The sequence below is a fragment of the Canis lupus genome, chromosome 32 (genome assembly GCF_011100685.1).
Source record: "Canis lupus familiaris isolate Mischka breed German Shepherd chromosome 32, alternate assembly UU_Cfam_GSD_1.0, whole genome shotgun sequence".
In the NCBI taxonomy this organism is placed as follows: domain Eukaryota; kingdom Metazoa; phylum Chordata; class Mammalia; order Carnivora; family Canidae; genus Canis; species Canis lupus.
Window position 1 is genome coordinate 22,432,106 of NC_049253.1, and position 22,020 is coordinate 22,454,125.

At 35.2% G+C, this 22,020-nt stretch overlaps 1 protein-coding gene across 17 annotated transcripts in view; it reads right to left on the minus strand.

The window, feature by feature from the left end:
- PDLIM5 (PDZ and LIM domain 5) overlaps positions 1-22,020 on the minus strand; it is a 217,666-nt gene that overhangs the window by 17,124 nt on the left and 178,522 nt on the right. For all 17 annotated transcript variants that reach the window (XM_038582110.1, XM_038582108.1, XM_038582114.1 and 14 more), the window contains one exon: positions 5,600-5,774. In XM_038582110.1, the coding sequence (XP_038438038.1) occupies positions 5,600-5,774 (175 nt within the window). The remainder of the gene's footprint in view (positions 1-5,599; positions 5,775-22,020) is intronic.

Below are 22,020 nucleotides of genomic sequence, written 5' to 3' on the forward strand. Positions count from 1 at the left end.
TATATTCTAATATGATTACTACACTAACAACAGCTAACACTTCACAAGTTTTCAATAGATATTTCTTGTATAACACTATTGATTTTATAAGCAGACTACTGAATCTTATTGCTTGTCATTCCTTTCAAATAAAAGAAATTGGCTGTGGAAGCTAGATAATCCTCACCACTCCTCTTTGTACCAAAAGGATTCTGGATGTGTTTCTCTATTAAACTTAATACCACACCAATATGGTTGTTGATTTGCTTGTTTGCATTTTTTTACTAAAATAGAACTGTAATAGGACCGCCTTAAAGTAACACAAATTGGGTGGCTTAAAACAACTCAAATTTATTTTTTCAAATTTGGGAAGTTAGAAGTCACACAGATAATAAATGGCACAACCTAAATTTGAGCCCAGATTTATTCAACTAGTGTTAGACAGACAATCAAGGTGTTGGCAGGGTTCCTCTTTTCTAAGGTCTTTCTCCTTGGCTTATAGATGGCCATATTCTCCACATGTCTTCGCATGGTCTTCCCCCATATATCTCTCTGTGTTCAAATCTCTTCTTATAAGAACACCAATCATACTGGATTTCGGCCCACTGTAATGACCTCATTTTACCTCCTAAAAGACCCTATCTCCAAAGATAATCACATTCTGAGATATTAGGGGTTATGATTTCAACATGTGAATTTGGTGGGGATACAATCTGGTCTGTAACAGTAACTTCCTTAAGGGAAGGGACTATGTCTTTACTTCTGTATCACTGGTGCTGAAAGGGGATGGTACACAAAATACTTAATGAGTGTTACTTATAGAATGACTACATTTCTACATTAGATAAGAAACTGGAAAAGTGAACCCTGGGTCATCCATGAGTCTAAGAATGCATGTATGTGGTACAAAGTCATTCTGATGGGGAGGTAAGATTTTTTATTATTTTTTTTATTTTATTTATTTATTTATTTATTTATTTATTTTTTATTTTTTATTTTTATTTTTTTGAATTTTTAATTATTCAATCTATTATTTACTCCCTTCTGTCTCACTTATATACTAAAACACTATGAAGAAGTACACTGCTGCACTCCAGTTATGGCAGATCTGCTTAAGCTGTTTTTCTCTTGATTTAATACAGTAACATATATGACTATATGTATATGTATTCATAACAGTTATATATTCATATATTAACATACCTTGAAGTATATTTTATTTATACAAAATTAGAATCATACTTAAGAATATATTTCTTTTTTAGTCTTTATAAAATACTACAAACATTTTCCTAAATAACAGTTAAAACATGAATAAAATTCAAAGTTAGATCAGAGCTCAAATTTAGGTCTTACCATTTATCAACCATATAACTTCAGGCAAATATGTGACTTCTCTGTGCCTCAGTTTTCTCTTCTACAAAATTGAGGCAATTTTAGTAACTGTCTCACAAGCTTATAAAGAATTAAATGGGAATTCAGTAAAATTCTTAGCCAATACTTGACATATGCTAGGAACACATTAAAATTAAACAATTATTATCATCCAAAACCAGGATCTTAATGGCACCATAGTATTAGATGCTGAACATCCATGTTCATACCAATTTTTCACTATAGTAAATCTGAAATCTTGGTCTATATTGTCTTGCTCATAAAACTTGGTCTTATCTTTGGCTATTTCCTTAAATTCAGGGGCTAATGCATTACAACCAGGAAACTTTCTATTTTCAAGTGAAATTTTAACCAAAAGGGAGAATGAATAAAATCTATTAATAAGGGACCACTAAGAGATTGAAATGCACAGTGAAACAAGCAAAAACCCCTGCTGACCTCTCCTTGGGGTGACTGAGATGGCTTGGTATGAGGAAAGTTTGAAAATCACTGAGCAAGAATCAGACCAGTAATGTTAAAAACCTCTCTCTCACTGGATTAAACAATGGGTTGCCTTAACGTGATTGTTCTGGTGCTATATTGCAGGCAAATACAGAACAATAGCACTGTGGCTATTTCTTTTAAGCATTTCATAACTAAGAAGAAATTCAAGCACTATAAATCCTATACTTCTTTCACAAAGATGATAAGCTAAAAGTGAATGGTTTAGTCAACTCCAGGTAATACAAGTAGTGAACAGATTTTAATGCCACCAAATATAATAGTCAAGAAATAAACTATAGAGTTTTCATAAACTCCTTCTATCAGAAAAACTAAAATGTGGTTTTGGCTACATTAACCGATTTTCTGTTTCCTTAATATACCAGCACCCAACTGTCAATCAATTCACGAGTATAAGAATCAAAGAAATGGTACTTCTATCATAAATGGATTGCAAATATTCCAGGGCAAACTTAATCAAAGCCTCAGCAGAATTTCTTATCCAAGTGTAAAAGGCCATTAACTAATCAAAGTAATGTCTATTTAGGTACAACATTCATAACTCTTTTCAAAGTTCAAATAAACCAAAAAATGTTAAGCATTACATCCAAATAAAATGTTCTATGGGGTTTTAAGGTATATATGTTCTATAAGAGATAACTAGTTCAGTACTAACATTCTGTAATTTTTCTGAGGTTTTCCAAAAACAATTAACTTTGCTAAAAAAAATTAAAATAAGATAAAATTTACCTTAGTTTGCTTTTACTTAAAAATGTTTCTTAAAATTCAAGATGTTTAGAAAAGATATTAAAAAACAATACAAATTATAAACAAATAATATAAATTATACTGTAGAAAATAAGAAATATAAAACAATCCTAAACTTCCCAAAACTCATCAGGTTACAATACTCTGTATTCAAGATATCAAGTCTGGAACTTCAGCTTGTTTTTGAAACAGGTGTCTAAGAGAATGTCACTTGATCTAACGAGTCTTTGCTTGGGTAAGTGATACTGACACTGAGGCCAAGAACAAGAATTATGCTTTGACTAGGTCTCTGAACTGACCACAGTATATTCAAGCTAGGTTAGCATTTGAACACCAAGCAAATGTGCTATGTTAATTACTGTTATATGATCTTGACATGAACTAATCCCTGTTCCTATTAACTTCCCCAGTAAATGAAGCTTTAATGCCTAACTGATAACAGCGCTGGGATAATCCAGAGCAATACAAAATTTAACAGATGAGGGAACAATAAGTGATGGCCACTTATCTTATTAACATAATATATATTTATTTCACATCACAGAAAGATTGCACATTAAAATTATATCCTGGCCTAGCATTAAAACTGAAACCAAGGCAGGTTGGGAGGGGTGGGAATGTAAATTCTTGGTTAGATCTTTGTATTTTCTCCATACTAAGTTTTCACATGCATTGGTACTTTTGATTATAGGATATCACAGAATTTGATAATCGGACAATATGAACCAACAACTGATAGGATTTGACAGTTTGTTAGCCTATCCAGTAACTGCTTACAACAGCGTACAAACAGCAGTGACTCTTGTCTCCATTATTGGTGTTTTTATCCAGAATATAGTATCCCTAACCACCTTACTAATATTAGTCCTAAAAAACTACTAAGTACAGTTAATTAAAAACATACTTTTAATTATTAGAACAAAGCAGTACCACTCTAGAGTTCATTATGTATGTATTTCTGTAAGGTAGTAACTTTATAGTACCACTGTTAGGAAAGTGACTTTAACCAAACTGATATTATGGTTTGACTACTTGGGTCTAGAGTCACGCATGATCTGTTCAGGTAAAACATTCACAAATGCCTTCTGTATATTGGTTACTGTCTAGACTTAGAAAACTTCTACTAATTTTCTTACTACTACCACTGCTACTGGCTAATTCTTATTAAATGGGTATTCACTGTGGACAACACATTTAAGTGAAAAATAAAGCTTACAAAATACTGTTATATTTTATAATATACTTTATATCTATAATATATAAATAATAATATGTTTTTATATATAATATATATAACATATAATATATAATTATACAAAATCTACTGATATATAATATAATATATAATTCCATTTCTGTAAAATAACATCAGTCCTTATATGCATGGGTTTTATTTTATTTTATTTTTTTTAATTTTTATTTATTTATGATAGTCATCAGAGAGAGAGAGAGAGAGAGAGGCAGAGACATAGGCCGAGGGAGAAGCAGGCTCCATGCACCGGGAGCCCGACGTGGGATTCGATCCCGGGTCTCCAGGATCGCGCCCTGGGCCAAAGGCAGGCGCCAAACCACTGCGCCACCCAGGGATCCCTGCATGGGTTTAAAGGTGTGAACTCAGATATTCTTAGTGGTTATCTTGGAAGGTAGAATTATGTATGAATTTTTATTTTTGCTTTCTGTTTTACTATATTTTTGAAATGTTATAAATGAACATTTATTTATTAATTTTTGATTTTATTTATTTATTCATGAGAGACACAGAGAGAGGTAGGCAGAGACACAGGCAGAGGGAGAAGAAAACTCTGCATAGGGAGCCCGATGTGGGACTCGATCCCAGGACCCCGGGATCATGACCCAAGCCAAGGGAGACGCTCAACCACTGAGCCATCCAGGCATCCCACAAATGAACATTTAAAATAAATAAGCTGTTTTATTTTTAATCATGTACTGTGTGCTGTATCCTTGACACATTTATTATTTAATAGTAGGTCAGAGAAAAGAGTATTTATATTTGTTTTTTTAAATAAAGTACTGAGGCTTTTTGGGCTTCATTTTAAGTATTAAGTAGAAACATTATCCTAAGTAATAACTACATAATAGAGTAGGGGAAATGCAAGTAAGCCTTAATCTTATTCAACTTTAAAGAAGCCACTGTTTCAACTATTTCAAAACAGGATAAATTAATAAAAGTAAGAAGAGCGCCTAAGCAATCATTTCAAACTATCATTGTGAGTTGCCAACACGGCAACTCACAGAGGAGGCAATAAGGTTCAGTTGGTGGAATCCCTGCAATCAACATTCTTATCTATACCTCCTAATATTTTAAAAACCACTTATTAAGAAATGCTCAGAGGTTTATTAAGAGTCAATATAGAGCACTCACTTAAGATCTCTGGCCTTTTTTCCCCTCTTAGAACTTAAGAGACAATAAAACAGATTTGGATAAAAGATATTTTAAAGAAGCAGGTTATGACCTAATCTAAAATTAAAAGTATTTATGAATATATCTGAAGGTAATTATATCTTTCAGTGCTTTGGTATTCAAAAATCCAATCTTCTTTTCTCTAGGGCTCAAAGTTCTTTATTTTATATCACTATTTTTCATCTAAATGAAAAGTCCTCACTTTTACAATTTGTAAAAGATTAAAGTTCAGATAAATGATCTTCAGGGTCCCTCTAAGTCTTAAATTTTATTATTCTCTGAAAGGCCACATTAATAATTATTTTTCTTAGTTCTAGTAAGAATTAATAACTCAGAAAATTGGTATTTTTAGTTTTATTTTCACCGAGTCCAGAATTACTTTTCATTGTGATAGATTCTAATATATATATTCCAATTTATCTACTTCAATAACTATTACATAGAAATATACTAAGAATAATCTCACTAATAAAATTTCAAATCTTTCAGAATACTAAAAAAAATCAACATTGGTATTAAGTACTTTCAAAAAAATTTCAAAAATGAATAACCAACCTGATGACCTGGTTACAATGGGCACACATTGGAGTTCGTTTCCCTGCTGGAATGTGCTCAGCTCTTTGCACTAAAGTATCCTGGTCACCTGGCTGGGGCTGTCCCCCAGCTGAGTTGGCTGGTGTTACCGCTCCTGAGGAAGCTGCACTGTTTGAGATTCTTCCAGGGGAAAGCACTAGGAGTTAAGACATAGAAGAATTAGATGGGGAATAAGCCAAATATAGACTTTTTCTAATAACCAAATAATACGTTGGTTATTAGAAATAATAGCCAAACAAAATCTACTGATTTATTTGCTCACATATATGGAGAGGTTATGTATCAAACACTGGACTGTGACTACAGAAATAAACAGAAAAGAAAATCAAGGATTACAACACAGTGAAAGAGTTATGACAGATGAATGCATTTAAAGAGCTATGAATACACAGGGTATTTATTGTAGGAAAAGTAGAAGTCGCCCCTGCTTCCAAGAGGAGATACAGTTAAGGTGAATATTGACAGCGAGGTAGTTCTAGTCATCTAGACATCTCTGCTAACCATCAATAGATTTAATTCCAAATACATCAGAGGAGTATTAAAAATCTTAATGTGTTGAAGATAACAAAAATAAAAATGAACTCACTGTATCCTCTCTCTCCCTGTATTTTCTAATTACCCAGTAGTATATGGTAACTACCTAAAAACCATCCTAGGACCTTTCCGCTATATTGAGTACTGCTGATTTTATATAACAAATACTTCTTGATTTTGCCCACTCATCTCTACTCCTACAATACTGTCCTGATTGAGGTCCTAACTGTCTTGCTAATTGCCAAAATGTCTTGTATCTTTTCTTTTTTAAAGATTTTATTTATTTATTTATTTATTTATTTATTTATTTATTTATTTATTTATTTATGTATAAGATTTACTTATTTATTTATTCATGACAGAGAGAGAGAGAGAGAGAGAGAGGCAGAGACACAGGCAGAGGGAGAAGCAGGTTCCATGCCGGGAGCCTAATGTGGGACTCGATCCCGGGACTCCAGGATTGCACCCTGGGCCAAAGGCAGGCGCCAAACCACTGAGCCTCACCCAGGAATCCCCTAAGATTTTATTTATTTATTCACGAGGGACAGAGAGAATAGAGAGGCAGACACAGACAGAGGGAGAAGCAGGCTCCATGCAGGGAGCCTGATGTGGGACTTGATCCTGGGATTCCGGGATCACACCCTGAGCCAAATGAAGTCGCTCAACCACTAAGCCACCCATGTATCCCCGTCTTGTCTTTCTTAAAGGCTCTTCCCAACTGCCACCCAGAACTGAAATCTTATCAGATCACAATGCTGTATAGGCCACATCAAGGATCCCCCTCATTTCTGACCACTGACTGTATTCCATGCTTCTAAGCACTGCATCCAGATCCCTCCAGGGCTTTATGCCTGCTCTACAGCCTCACCTCTCATCACTCTCTGCCTCTGTTTTCATGCTGCAGCAATATCAAAGGCTTCACATTTTCCTGTGAGTCTAATAAGCACAGGCTGTCTTCACTATCATTTCTCTCCTCTTCTGTGTACCTAGTAACCACCATATATCATTTAAGATTTAGCCCAGAAATCAACTGCTCCAAAAATCTTCCCTGAAGTACCTCTCCCCCACTGCCTATGCCACATAATCCAGATTGAATGTTTCTCTTTCACGTTACCATAATTTTCTGTGAATGACTTTATTATTGTTTCTACTTCATATATCTATGTCTTTTCTTCCCCAACTAAATAATTAAGCTCCCTAAGAGCAGGAACTATGCCTTATTCCTCACCCTAGCAACTAATACAGTATCTAGAATGAAGGAACAAATGAATAAATTAATGAACTGGAATCAATACATAAATGAATGAATGCGATATCTGTGAGGGAATGAAATGAACAGGCAGCCTGCTCCTTACCCACAGGCAATTACAATGCAGTAGAAAAGAAAGGACAGGGGATCCCTGGGTGGCTCAGCAGTTTAGCACCTGCCTTCGGTGCAGGGTGTGATTCTGGAGTCCCGGGATCGAGTCCCACGTCGGGCTCCCTGCATGGAGCCTGCTTCTCCCTCTGCCTGTGTCTCTACCCCTCTCTCTCTGTGTCTCACATGAATAAATAAATAAAATCTTAAGAAAGATTTATTTTTTATTTTTTATTTTTTATGAAAGATTTTATTTATTTATCAGATAAAGGGCTAGTTTCCAAGATCTATAAAGAACTTATTAAACTCAACACCAAAGAAACAAACAATCCAATCATGAAATGGGCAAAAGACATGAAGAGAAATCTCAGAGAGGAAGACATAGACATGGCCAACATGCATATGAGAAAATGCTCTGCATCACTTGCCATCAGGGAAATACAAATCAAAACCACAATGAGATACCACCTCACACCAGTGAGAATGGGGCAAATTAACAAGGCAGGAAACAACAAATGTTGGAGAGGATGCGGAGAAAAGGGAACCCTCTTACACTGTTGGTGGGAATGTGAACTGGTGCAGCCACTCTGGAAAACTGTGTGGAGGTTCCTCAAAGAGTTAAAAATATACCTGCCCTACGACCCAGCAATTGCACTGTTGGGGATTTACCCCAAAGATACAAATGCAATGAAACGCTGGGACACCTGCACCCCGATGTTTATAGCAGCAATGGCCACGATAGCCAAACTGTGGAAGGAGCCTCGGTGTCCAACGAAAGATGAATGGATAAAGAAGATGTGGTCTATGTATACAATGGAATATTACTCAGCTATTAGAAATGACAAATACCCACCATTTGCTTCAACGTGGATGGAACTGGAGGGTATTATGCTGAGTGAAGTAAGTCAGTCGGAGAAGGACAAACATTATATGTTCTCATTCATTTGGGGAATATAAATAATAGTGAAAGGGAATATAAGGGAAGGGAGAAGAAATGTGTGGGAAATATCAGAAAGGGAGACAGAACGTAAAGACTGCTAACTCTGGGAAACGAACTAGGGGTGGTAGAAGGGGAGGAGGGCAGGGGGTGGGAGTGAATGGGTGACGGGCACTGGGGGTTATTCTGTATGTTAGTAAATTGAACACCAATAAAAAATAAATTAAAAAAAATAAAATAAATTAACATTAAAAAAATAAAAAATAAAAAAATAATAAAAGGATCCCTCACAAAAAAAAAATCTTAAGAAAGGACAACTTTTGTTTATAATAAATAATAATATAAATTAACTGCATGTATCTGTATTGACAGGATTCATACTACAGGTGTGGTTAGAATTAGATGGTTAATTAGGATAACTGAAAGGATTACTCTCCCTTACCAGAATAAAGCTTGTTTGCAATGATGTGCAATTACAGATCCAGAAACCCAGCTTTTATTTTTTTTTAATTTTTTTTATTTATTTATTTATTTTTTTTTTTTATTTATGATAGTTACAGAGAGAGAGAGAGGCAGAGACACAGGCAGAGGGAGAAGCAGGCTCCATGCACCGGGAGCCCGATGTGGGATTCGATCCCGGGTCTCCAGGATCGCGCCCTGGGCCAAAGGCAGGCACCAAACCGCTGCGCCACCCAGGGATCCCCAGAAACCCAGCTTAAATAATACTTAGCACATCTGCATCTGGCACTTGAGCTGTGAAATGGCACTTTATAGGACAGCAAGCTTTACTATTGCCCTTGTTTCAAGTGACTCAACTGGGATAGAACATGTTTTCATTCCCTTAGATTCACACTTTATATTATAGAAATGGGAAAGAAAATTACTGTATACATGCTCTTCCTTGTTACCTCATTCACTTGCACAATTTGCTCTTCTGTGGGTCTTCCATTTCTATATCCAGACCCTACTTCCCTTAGATCAACAGATAAGCATTTTCAATGCCAAATCCTGTTCTTGTCTTTAAATTCAAGACATTCAAAATGGGTTTGATCTTTTTACACCCATTACCAGCTCTTCCTAAGAAGTCCTTCCTGTATGTTTGAATTCCCCATTTACTCAGGCACACCCCTCTGTCTCCTGTGTGCCTGACAGTCCTCAGACCTTAACAAGTGTTTGTAAATGCTCCCAAGGTCTGTCCCTTCTTTTCAATCCAAACCCCTGGGCTATCATGTGAGTCCCAGTATTGAATCCCTCAAGTCTGGACAATCACAAATCTCCTAACCAGACTCTCTGCTGCCAATCTCTTTTCAACCTTCTCTGCTAGACTATTTTTCCAAATATACTACTTTCATCATGGTTTCTTGCTTATTCAGTCTTGTTAGTCCAGTCCTTCAAGGAACTCACTCCAATCTTCTTTACAACCTTATCATCTATGCCCACTCACATCCCTGTCTGTCATCATACCTATTATACTTATTTAATATTTAATTTGAACCATCACTATTTGAAGGCACTCTTGTCAAATCTTAAAACAGCTCCATGAGTTCAGGCAAGATTAGCATAATTTTAAAAATTCTATTTGAGGCAAAGAATAATTAAGAAACTGGCCCAAGGCCATGTAGCAAATAAAGGTCAATCCTGAACCCAGGCAGTTTGGCTCCAGAGTCAGTCCTCTTAGGCACTATGCTATACGTTACTCACTGTCCCCTCATCATGCCAGGCAAGACCCTGCTTCTATGACCATCAACCAGTGAAATGTCTCTTTCTTCAGTCTTACTCATAGTTTTCTCAGTCTACAAGGCTCATGGAAGTTCCATTTCCTGAGTCCCCCTCCACCCCGCTGCCCAATATTCCCAGAGAATCCCAGCTAGAAGTCTTCTCTTAACATCTGCAACATCCCTGCCTGTATAATTTATTAGTATTTTATAATACTTTTTCCTTCCTAAGTCAACAATAAAATCTTAAACAAAGAGGAAAAACTATAATTTTTCTACCCACTATCAGAAAATTGCCTCATAAATAGAAGGCAAAAAAATAATATTTAATCAAGCAAATATTGAAGGTTCCAAATCACTTTCATTTTGCCTTTTTAGAAAAAATATTGAGATAGATATTTTTAAAATGTGGATTAGGTTCAGGATTTCAAACCATGGGAAAGTTACCAATTGAAAAATCTGAAAATCAGACCTCAAAGAGAGTGAAACCCTTTCATCTACCATATGCCTTTATTTTATCACATTATCTATGCATAAGCCCTAAAGTACTGAGTCACTGAGACATTTTTAGCAATAAAAGAGTGTAGTAATTCTCCATCAGTCATTGTAAAATGGGACATAATCCATCTGGCCCATGCCTCAAGGAGAAGGTACATAGGGAACTAACTTATTTAACATGAGAAACCATTCTTAAACATGAAACATGTGACTGTGTCTTAAACACATATAATTAAGCTCTAAGCTCACTGCCATTCCTTGCTTGGAAATAAAAGCCTTGTTTTCTGTTACTGCCCTATTTTAACCACTTTGGATAAGACTGAAATTCTCACACCTCTGTTTTGTTGCTGTGTTGCTAGTACATTGGCCCGCACACAAAGCTACACAAGCTTTGCTAATTATTAAGTCCTGAACATTTCCAAGGCATAGTTACTTCCTGTATGAATAAAGTGATGTTTCATTTCTTCAGATTGGATTTTTCACTACTTTAGATCAGAAATGGGCAACTTTTGAGCCATCAAGTGCCAAGCCCTGGCCTCTGCTCACTTGGCTTAATGGGGAGAGGGAGGTGTAAGAAGGTGAGGTCTTGAGACAGGGAAGGCACCACAAAATGAGCCCCATTTCCTCAATAATTCTGTAGAGAACTGCACTACTGTGCAGAGAAAAACAATCTTCCATGGGTGGTACAGAGACCAAAATACTTCGCATTTATTGAACCTGTCATAAAAACCACTTTTATGTAGAAAAAAAAATATACATCGCTTCAGAGTTAGTAGTTTAAAGATGACAATCTACTTATTTGGAATAAAAACAACTATTTCTTTTAAGTTCTACTAGAGCTATTAAATAGGATCATTAAATTAGCCCCATTTCATAATCTATGAATCTAAGTCACAAAAAATTTAAGTGACTTACTCAAACTGAATAATGAATGAATGAGTCAGTAGTGTCACAATGAGAACATTAGGAAGAAGTTAGTTCTTGACTCAAGTTTGCCTTTTTAACTTTAATCTTAAGCAACTGTCATTAAATTTGGCTTCTTTGTGGCTAATCTCTACCCCACAGGGACCATGTTGGAAAGTTAATTTTTATTCTTTTGTATAAAATACAGCACTACAAAATGCATCCAGAAATTTAAAGCTACTAGCTACTCTCTAAACCAATAGTATTAGTGAGAATATCTTATTAACTTTAGAATGGTTATTTATGAATCAACTAAAGGTTTAGAATGACATACATTCATACCTATTCCATGTTTTTGTTTCTCAGCACTACAGGATTATAAAGAATATTATTAAATAAACATAAATTAGTATATAAAACTAGCAGCACACTAGAATACTTTTTCAGTATATAGGATGGAAAGCTGTCAAATATGCTAAGTTGCTAGTTTTCCAAACAATGGAGAAATCTAAGAAACAATACATTTTTAAAAAGCAAACAGATCCCTGACTTACTAAACATGAATTTAACTTACAACAAGGAAATAAAGTCACCTCTTTTGGACTACAGACTATAAATTGGAGATGAACAATTTTTAAAAATTGAGTCATTAATTTAGGTAGGATACCTACCTCCTGTTGTTAGGAAAATCTTTGTAATATTTGGAAAAGATATAATGAAAATTCTTCACCCTAGAAAGATCTTAGCTGCATTATTTCCCAAACAGGTGATTCAGGTTTGTGTTGTTCAGCAAATTAGTTAACACAAGTTTTAGGCAATTTTAGATAATTATAATAATATGTGTAACATGTATAATATTATAATTACATACTATATAATATTATAAAATACATAAGGGATTCAAAATTATCTATTTACTGTGTTTCAAAAATAGCTCAGCTTGTTTATACAAATAGTTTTTGGAGAGAAAACAAGAGATTAAGACCAATACAACAGTTGGTAGTACAGTGTGTGAATTATCTGAAATCAGATGTTTTCTAACTGTATTAAAAATAAAGTGGGTTATTTGATATTTTTGCTTTCTATCCCTGCTCAAAAAAGGCTATTAATTCTAAACCAATACATAAAAAAATAGTGAAAATTATAATGTATACATTAAACACCTGGCCAGACTGTACTTAAATTAAATAGGCATGAAATTGATTGGTTAATTCTTTTTTTTTTTTTAAGATTTTATTTATTTATTCATGAGAGACCCAGAGAGAGAGAGGCAGAGACACACACAGGCAGAGGGAGAAGCAGGCTCCATGCAGGGCGCCCGACGTGGGACTAGATCCCAGGACTCCAGGATCACGTCCTGGGCCAAACGCAGGCGCCAAACCGCTGAGCCACCCAGGTGTCCCAAACATTATTATTACTGATATGTAATAGGTGAAAAAAACACTACATCATGTCAAACCTTACTTGGAAACTTAACTTAAGCCAGTTGGGGCTGGGGTGGGATGATTGGTTAATTCTTTTGGTTCAAGTCAAATTTTTCAACTACCAATAAAATATTCCTTTTTTTTTTTTTTAAAGATTTTATGTATTTATTCATGAGAGACAGACAGAGAGAGGCAGAGACATAGGCAGAGGGAGAAGCAGGCTCCTTCCAGGGAGCCCGATGTGGGACTCAATCCCAGGACTCTAGGATCATGCCTCAAGCCACAGGCAAACGCTCAACCACTGAGCCACCCAGGTGTCCCAAATATTCTTATTACTGATATGTAATAGATGAAAAAAACACTACATCATGTTAAACCTTACTTGGAAACTTAACTTAAGCCAGTTGGGGCTGGGGTGGGATGATAACCCAAAATAGAAACTAAAGTAACAACAGATGTAGCTAGCTAGTATCTTCTAAGGTAGATTAAGACGTTGTGCTTTTGAATTGATGAATATATCATTCAGTAAAAGAGCAAGTTTGGTGTTAGAAGATGAACTGCTCACAACAATATGAGAAATATGTAACCTAATGATTTCTTACCATCTCCATAGTACATCTATCCTTAGTCTAAGCCACCAACATCCCTTGCTTGACTTACTACAGTGACTGCCTAGAGATCTTGCTTCTACTCTTGTCAACAATACAGAGGCTGGAAAAACCTAAGTCAAACCCATGCTCAAAACCCTCCAACAGCTCCCTTCTAACTAATGATCCTCTAGAATCTGATTCCTACTACCTCTTTGACCTGATCTGCCACTTTCCCTTTGCCCATTACATGAAAGGCTCACTGGCTTCTTCACCACTTCTCTAAATGGCCAGTATGCTTCTGATTCAGTGCCTTTGTACTTCCTCTTCCCTCCTCCTGGAAATACTATTCCTAGTTATTTGCATGGTTTTCTTTCTCATTTCCTTCAGATTGTCTTTTTTTTAATTTTTATTTATTTATGATAGTCATACAGAGAGAGAGAAAGAGAGGCAGAGACACAGGCAGAGGGAGAAGCAGGCTCCATGCACCGGGAGCCCGATGTGGGATTCGATCCCGGGTCTCCAGGATCGCGCCCTGGGCCAAAGGCAGGCGCTAAACCGCTGCGCCACCCAGGGATCCCCCAGATTGTCTTCTTAAAGGCTATTTTATTAATGTTGCTTTCTCTCACCATCCTATATGAAATAGCAACCCCCTACCACAAACCAGCATTCCCTATAGTCCTTCACTGGTTTATCTTTTTCCACAGTGCTCATCCCCATCTAGCAAATTTTCTATTCTTTCTATTTTTTCTATTCTCTATCTCTCCACACGTTGAGGCCAGGGACACTGTTTTGTTCACTGAAATATCTCCAGCACCTAGAACCATCCCTGGCATATTGCTTAATATATCTTTATTCAGAGAATGAATTGACTCCAGTACCAAAATTATCAACTTCCCATTAAAAGGAACCAGACTTCTTAAAGAACCACTAATTCTAGGATTAGGACAGAAAATAAACAGGGGAAGTCTAGAATATCTTATCATATTAGAAAAGGAAGAAAGAAAAAAAAAAAGAAAAGGAAGAAAGCTATCAAAGACTACTATGGCTGTATCAAATGGACTTCGAAGAAGTAGATGAGATGGTTTGAGCGTTAATAAGGATAATAACCATGGACTAAAATACTTCAAATATGTTTAGCCCCATGAGCTCACAATGATTCCGAAAATTTAAAAACAAAAACCAAAAAATCATTAGCATTAACCATCTTTAGAGGATGCTAAGGAAACAATTATTTTAAAAACCAGTAAAATTTAATAAAGAAAAAGAAGCAAGTTTTAACAATTTATCAGTTTATAGCTGATATGTTTTATTTACATGCCATTCACTCCCTGCCACTTCCCAACCATTCTGAAGCAAATTCAAGGTCACTTAATCCTTAATATTTCAGTATCATTTCTAAAAGAACATTCTTTTTTAAAAACCTAACTAAAAAAAAACTAAAAAAAAAAAAAAAAAAAAAACCTAACTATATCTCCATTATCACACCTAAAATAAAGGAATTTTCCTAAACATGATCAAATAACCAATTTTCCATTTTTCATGATTAACGCCTGTATTAGTATTCTATTGTTGCTATGTAAAAACAACACAAGTGTACTGCTTTACAGTTCTCCTACACGGCTATTGCTGGGCCAAAGTCAAGGTGTTGGCAGGGCAATCTCTTTCTGGAGGCTCTAGGGAAAACTCCTTTCCTTGCCTTTTCCAGCTTCTAGAGGCTCCCAAATTCTGTGGTTCATAGCCCTCTTCTGCCACCTCAAAGCCAGCAACACGTTCTGCATTACTTTATCACTCCTCTCTTCCATTTTCTAGTTCTAAAGATCCTTGTGATTATGCTGGGCTCCCCAGGATAAGACAGGATAATATCCCCATTTTAAGGTCAGCTGAGAGCATTCAGAATTCCATCTTCATCCCTAGCTCACCTGAGACATGTAATATAACATATTCATAGATTCTAGGTATAAGGACATGACCATCTTCGGGGAGGGCATTATTCTGCCTACTGCATACACTCCAGCCCAATATTAATCAGGATCCAAGTAAGGTCCACTTGCTACATTTGGTTATATGCCTCTTAAATTGCTTTTAGCCTATAATCCCTTTCATCTCCCCACCATTTTCAACATATCTATAGAAGAAACCAAGTCTCTAGTTATATATGTGTGTGTGTATTTGAACTTTTTTCTATAGTAATAAGTTAAAGAGGGTAGCCCAGATGGCTCAGCGGTTTAGTACTGCCTTTAGCCCAGGCTGTGATCCTGGAGTCCCAGGATCAAGTCCCACATTGGGCAACTGAATTGTTTGATCTTTACAAGGTTATAAGGCATTAATATTACTATTTAATAGATCAAGAATATAAAGCTCAGAGAGGATAAGTGACTTGACCAAGGACATGTAGAGCAACAAAATGAGCAAAATGTTTTTTGAACAACTACTACATACCAAATAATTTGCTAGGCTTTACCACCCTGAATAACAGAAACAAAATTTCTGCCCTCATGAAGTTTAAAGAAAGTTATGGATCACTAAACAGTGCCAGAATGATGGAAAGATAATGAGTGTAATTATAGATCTTCATTTAGTCAAGTATATACTGAGAACCTAACAACGTGGCAGGCACTATATTATGCATGAGTACACAGCAGGTAACAAAACATGAATAACCCTTGCCTTCACAGAGCTCATAGCTTTTCTGCCTCTCCTTTTTTTTTTTTTTTTTTTTTTTTTTGAGTGGAAGGTGCTTGTGGTTCATCTAAGTACAGACCGTCTATTGTATATAGGAACTCTGAAAAAAGATCAAGGCTGCAAGAATTGATTCAAGAGTCATTAGCATATTGATGACATTTGAGGCTGTGGGAGTTAATGAGATTGTTCAGGGAAAGTGAGAATGAAAACAGAAGAGTTCATAGGGTAAAGCAAATAATCTAAGTACTTCGGGAACACAGAGAAGTAGGAGAAAAACCAGAAGAGTGCATGATGTAAGCCAAAGGAGGAAAGTGGAAAATTTAGGTTTCAAAACCATTTTTTTTTTAAAAAAAAGATTGTACTCATTTATTCATGAGAGACACAAAGAGAGAGAGAGAGAGAGAGAGAGAGGCAGAGACATAGGCAGAGGGAGAAGCAGGCTCCCTGCATGGAACCCAATGCGGGACTTGATCCTAGGACTCTGGGATCATACCTTGAGCCGAAGGCAGACACTCAACCACTGAGCCACTCATGCGTCCCCCAAAAACTTTTGTATCTGACTCCAAAATCTATGTCCTTATGCATTCATTCATCAAATATTTATTATGTGCCCACAGTGTCAAATTCTTTGCCAGTCAGTGATGACCTATGAAACTATGAAGGCAGATCTCTGCAAATGTGGTCTAAACCTGGAAGTTCTCATTCTGGATTAGTTTAGAAGGACAGGATAGTGATAACTTGAGATTATTAATTTCTGCTACTTTTATTTCCTTAACGAGCCTGCCAGGATCAATTTAGGAACAATGTATGAAAGTACTGTTTTTTATTTGCCCTGCTGTGCCTAACAGCTTATATTATCACTTTAAAGCCCTTCACATATTCTATAAAAGATGAGTTTCCTATAGAGATCTAACTTTCCTTAAATCTAGCTGCCCATACTTTTCAGCCATTATAATTAATGGCTACAAAGTTCTTGAAATAAACATATGAATAAAAGGCTAGGTTCTTCATGTTTTGAGAGATATACATTTAAGAGGATGTATATAAATGCTTCAGAAAGAAAAATAAAATTATAGATCTAGTACTTTTGCTAATGACAAATAGGCTTGAGCATTTGAAGGTTAAATTCATTTTTTGTTGTACAAACTCTACATTGCTGTGAATCTTTCAACTACTACATTTGAATTAAGATAAAGCAACAGAGAAAGTTATGCCAATAAATCTAGGAATAAGCATAAAATATTTTTCTAAACCCTGTTAATAGTTCATTCTTATTAAGTCAGAAATAGGCTTATATCAAGAATACTAATGTTCCCTCCCCAAGAGAAAAAAGACAAATGTTTACAGCTTCAACAAGACAGAAGTCATATGTGAGGTTTATGGTGTGAAAAACAACTGGCTCAGATGCAAGGGGTGTTCCAGTTATAAACACCAAGGCTAATGTTGTACTCATATAAATAACTGGGCTACATCAAAGTGACATTCTGGCACCCCTGAGGAGATAAAGTATTGTAATTCTACATCTCAGAGAATTTGTTCACAAAGGTATGGTAGAAATTTTACACATACTAAATCGGGTAGCAGTGATGGCAACACACTTGCATATTATCGTGTGTAGCAAGTGCTTTCTTCTCTGCCCCTTCACCAATCATCTTGAACAGATGGTGGCCAAGAGAAGCATAGAATCCATGCATTTTGTCTGTCAAGCTCCTTGTGTTGAAAGCATAACCAACAGTCTCCTCTTCATTATCCAGGGATGAAATCATAACCAGTACAAATAGAAAAGGTTTAAAGTTAAGCCAAGATCTAGGATCAGAGGAAAGTACATTCTAGACAGGTTTCTGCAAAATTTATTAAATGGAATCAACGATTTTTTTATTCAATGATTAAAAGCAAAATACACAGATTAAACTATTATCAGTTCTCTAAGCAGTGGAGAATGCTGGTATGTATGCCATAAAGAATTGGAACAGGTGTGCCCAAGGCTAAGTATCAAATATTTCCACAACTTCAGGAGGTTAGTTTCTTCCATTAGCAACCAGCCTTTCAACTCTAAGAACCCAGATTAAACTGGATATAGAGTGTCTTAATTAAAAGTGAGCATGGGGACTTGGATTAGGTTCAGTTCTCTTTCTTAATTTGTTGCATCACACATCATTAAAATTTGGGATATATGTGCTTGCCTTTTTCTCCTGACTAGCTGACCTTACACAGAAAACTTCCATATGATCAGTTACAAGCAAAAGAAAGCTAGTGTGTACCTTGCAGATAAAGATATGAGATCTTAAAATATTCTGGCTTTGCCATCATTCAATTAGAAATCAACATTTTATCAGTTATACATAGAATTTTCTAAATAATCTAGTATCACTGTTACAATTTCTAATTTTACAATGGGAAGACAAAACCTGCTCTGTGGGTGGTCAATGTGTTTCATGTTAAAGAAAAGGCAGGGGGAAGAAAGGAGGAGAGGAGAGGAATAATAAAAAGAAACAAAAAAGAAAAATGCAGATAAATTATTTTTAAAAAATGAAAAATCTGAGGCATCATTTACAACCTCAGGAATACTAAAGAGGATCACTGCTGAACTCATACAGAATCTAAACTAAGAATTTATTTAAAATATTAAATTTGTAAAATTTTGCTTTTATTTTGATGAGAGAACTGTAAAGGACATATATTAAAATTAATTATACTCACCTTACACCTAGAGTTTTGACATATCTTATTTCCAAAGTAACACAAAATCCAAATGGGCTTGGCTTTTACCATTTTCCCACAAATTTTCATCTATTTATATAAGTGAGAAAGCAGCCTAGTCTCAGAAATAAAAGAGAAAGTTGCCTCAGGTTTGAGTTGCTCATATAAATAGAATTCTTTTAATGTACATAAAAAAAACCCTGCAAAATCACAAACTGAAGCAGAAAGGGGAATAAAATTTAAGGAGTGTTTCTCATGTCAAACAATATCAACAATGTCTCACATGATGAATACAATTTACTGGAAAATTGAAAACTTGGAATACTCCTTACATTTCTCTTACTACTACCACTAATTCTCTAAGATAGCTCTCTCAGTTAAAGCCATTAGATCTCTGAAATAGATAACAGTTTATTATCATTACCCAAAATTATGTTTGAATTTCTCATCTTTTAAAAGCAGAGAACACTGCTCAGCTATTTTATGCTGGAGGAAGCAATAGATCTAACATAATGATAATTTTAAGATAACACTTGGGCTCCTTGTTCTGCTAATTCCTAGCTCCATGAATGCAGAAATGTTTTACATTTCCTCACCTGTAAAACAGCAACTACCTCAAAGTGTGGGAGGCTTAAATGAGGTGGTATAAGTAAAATGTTTTCTTGAATGTATAAGAAATGCTTCGTAAATGTCAATTGTTACTACACTCTGACATAAGATCTTACATGATTAAAAAAATAAATTATCAATTAGTTCAACAACTACTTAGAGAACACATACAATGTTTTAGATACAGGAACTCTTGGTATGAAAGAATAAGATACCTGGCCCGAAGAGTTTATCTTCTCACAGGTGATGTTCACAAACAAATAGGCAACAGAGTGCCTTCAGATTACTGCTGTCAAGAGTGCTCTGGACTCTGAGAAAAGTCTGCATCTACTGTAAAGAATTATCAAGCAAAATTTTTCTTATTCCTGTGGTTATACCTAGATTTGGCAATTTTTTTTCTGTAAATGGCCAGAGAGTAATTATTTTAGGTTTTGTGGGACATACAGTGTATGTGGCAATTACTCGACTCTGCCATTGCAGTAGTAGTGGAGCCACAGACATCAAGTAACAAATGTAAAGAAATGACAATGTCAGTGATCCAATAAAACTTTATTTACAAAAACAGGTGGAGGGCCAGATGTGACCAAGGGCCATAGTTTGCCAATTCCTGGTTTAAACCATATGCATCAATTAATAAATAAAAACTTTATGAAAATCATATAGGAATAAGTCCAGGTATCTTCACTCAGAGAAGATTTAATATTTTAATCTCAGAATGAAAGAAAAATGGGGAGAAAGAAGAGCTTTCATAACTATGCTCCTGTATCAGCATGGGAAAGCTTCCAACACAAATAAATTCCAGTTTAGGAAAAAAGAAAAATAAGGTAATTAATAGTTGTCTTATTTTTTCCTTAGAATCATGATTGCAAACCAAAATCTACTTGTTATATAAAAAGACAAGCATATTTACATGCTTCACACTTCAGTTTTGACAATGGACAGCTCCAGTCCGGCCTTTATGGCAAGTGGACTATTTAGTTTAATGATGTCAAAATGCAGGGAGCAGATGGCAGTAAAACATTATTAGAAGAGATGAAACATATGCAACTGGTAGCAGTTTACTTATTCATATAAAAATTTTAAAATGGAACCAATAAATCTATCCATCTTAGCTAAGCAAATCTAGTTATCTCGATTTATTACTGTAACGTAAAGCCTACAATGAAATTTGGGATGGTTGTAGAAACTGTAATTTCCTTTTTCACCCCTATCTTCTTTAGACTTCAAATAAAAGATAAAATTTATATCCACTTATAACTGAGATGCACATCATTCAATCTTTGATCTAATCAGATCTTATAAATACATCTGAGTCTTTCTGGGGGAAAAAAAAAAATCAGATCTCTCCAAAGCTCTGTCCATAATGAATAAATAAGCTTTTCTTTATTGCTAAAATGCAGCAGAGGCAGGGCACAATAAAGGTCATGTTGACTAGAATCTTAGCTAAAATTTTAAAAATGGAGTTTAGATGCAAAGAAAATGTTATTTAAAGCAGACCGTAGTAGTTGCCACTCCCTGGTTTATCCACCCTGTTCAAAGCCAGACCCTTTTCTACAGAGTGGATTTAGTCCTCTTTAAATATAGTCATTGATATTATCTTGTGATACAAGAAAATGTACTACTTAGTCAAAATAGCTGAATTTAACTCAGTTCTGAACAACTCCTTTGACTTCTCTCAGGTTCTCTTACCTCATTTGTAAAATGATGCCCATTTAAAATTTTAATGACATTGCCTTATTGTACACCCTGAGTAAAAAGATATTTAAAAAGTTCTATTATTACTAATCAATGATACCCACAATTTTACTGTTAAGCAAGGTTTTTTTGCTTCCTTCAAGATTACTCATTATATTTCTGAGTTCTAAATACCCAAATGGGGATGGTGATTATTCTCCAAGAAAGGATTCAACGGAAGCTAAAATTAACTAAATATTCATTTTTAAAAGGTGTGTTTTTTTCCCTTTTTCATTTGACCAAAAGAAATTTACTGTGGCCCTAAAAAGGCTTCAAATGATCCTAACTTTTCTATTTACAGCTTCCTTGCACTGTGTTCTTCAAAACATAATTCATGTTTTTAAGAAGAATTAGCAATTTTTATAAATCTCACTGTAAATTATGAGGTCTTGCCTTACCTACATATATTAAAACTGTTTCAAAAATATAAAAAGAAATTCACTAGTAAAAGGATTATATACATATAATATGACACATTTGTTCAATAGGAGTATCAGATTATAAATACCTAATACTAAATGATAAAATACTGCTAGCGTATTATGTCACCATCAACTAAACACCATTTCTTTCATCAATAGCATGTCTGCCTCCATTGATATATTTAATAAGAAAAGTAAAAAAAAAAAAAGAAATTCAATAATTTCTTGCCAATATCAGGGGACATAAGAATAAACAGGGACTTGTGTGTACAAACAA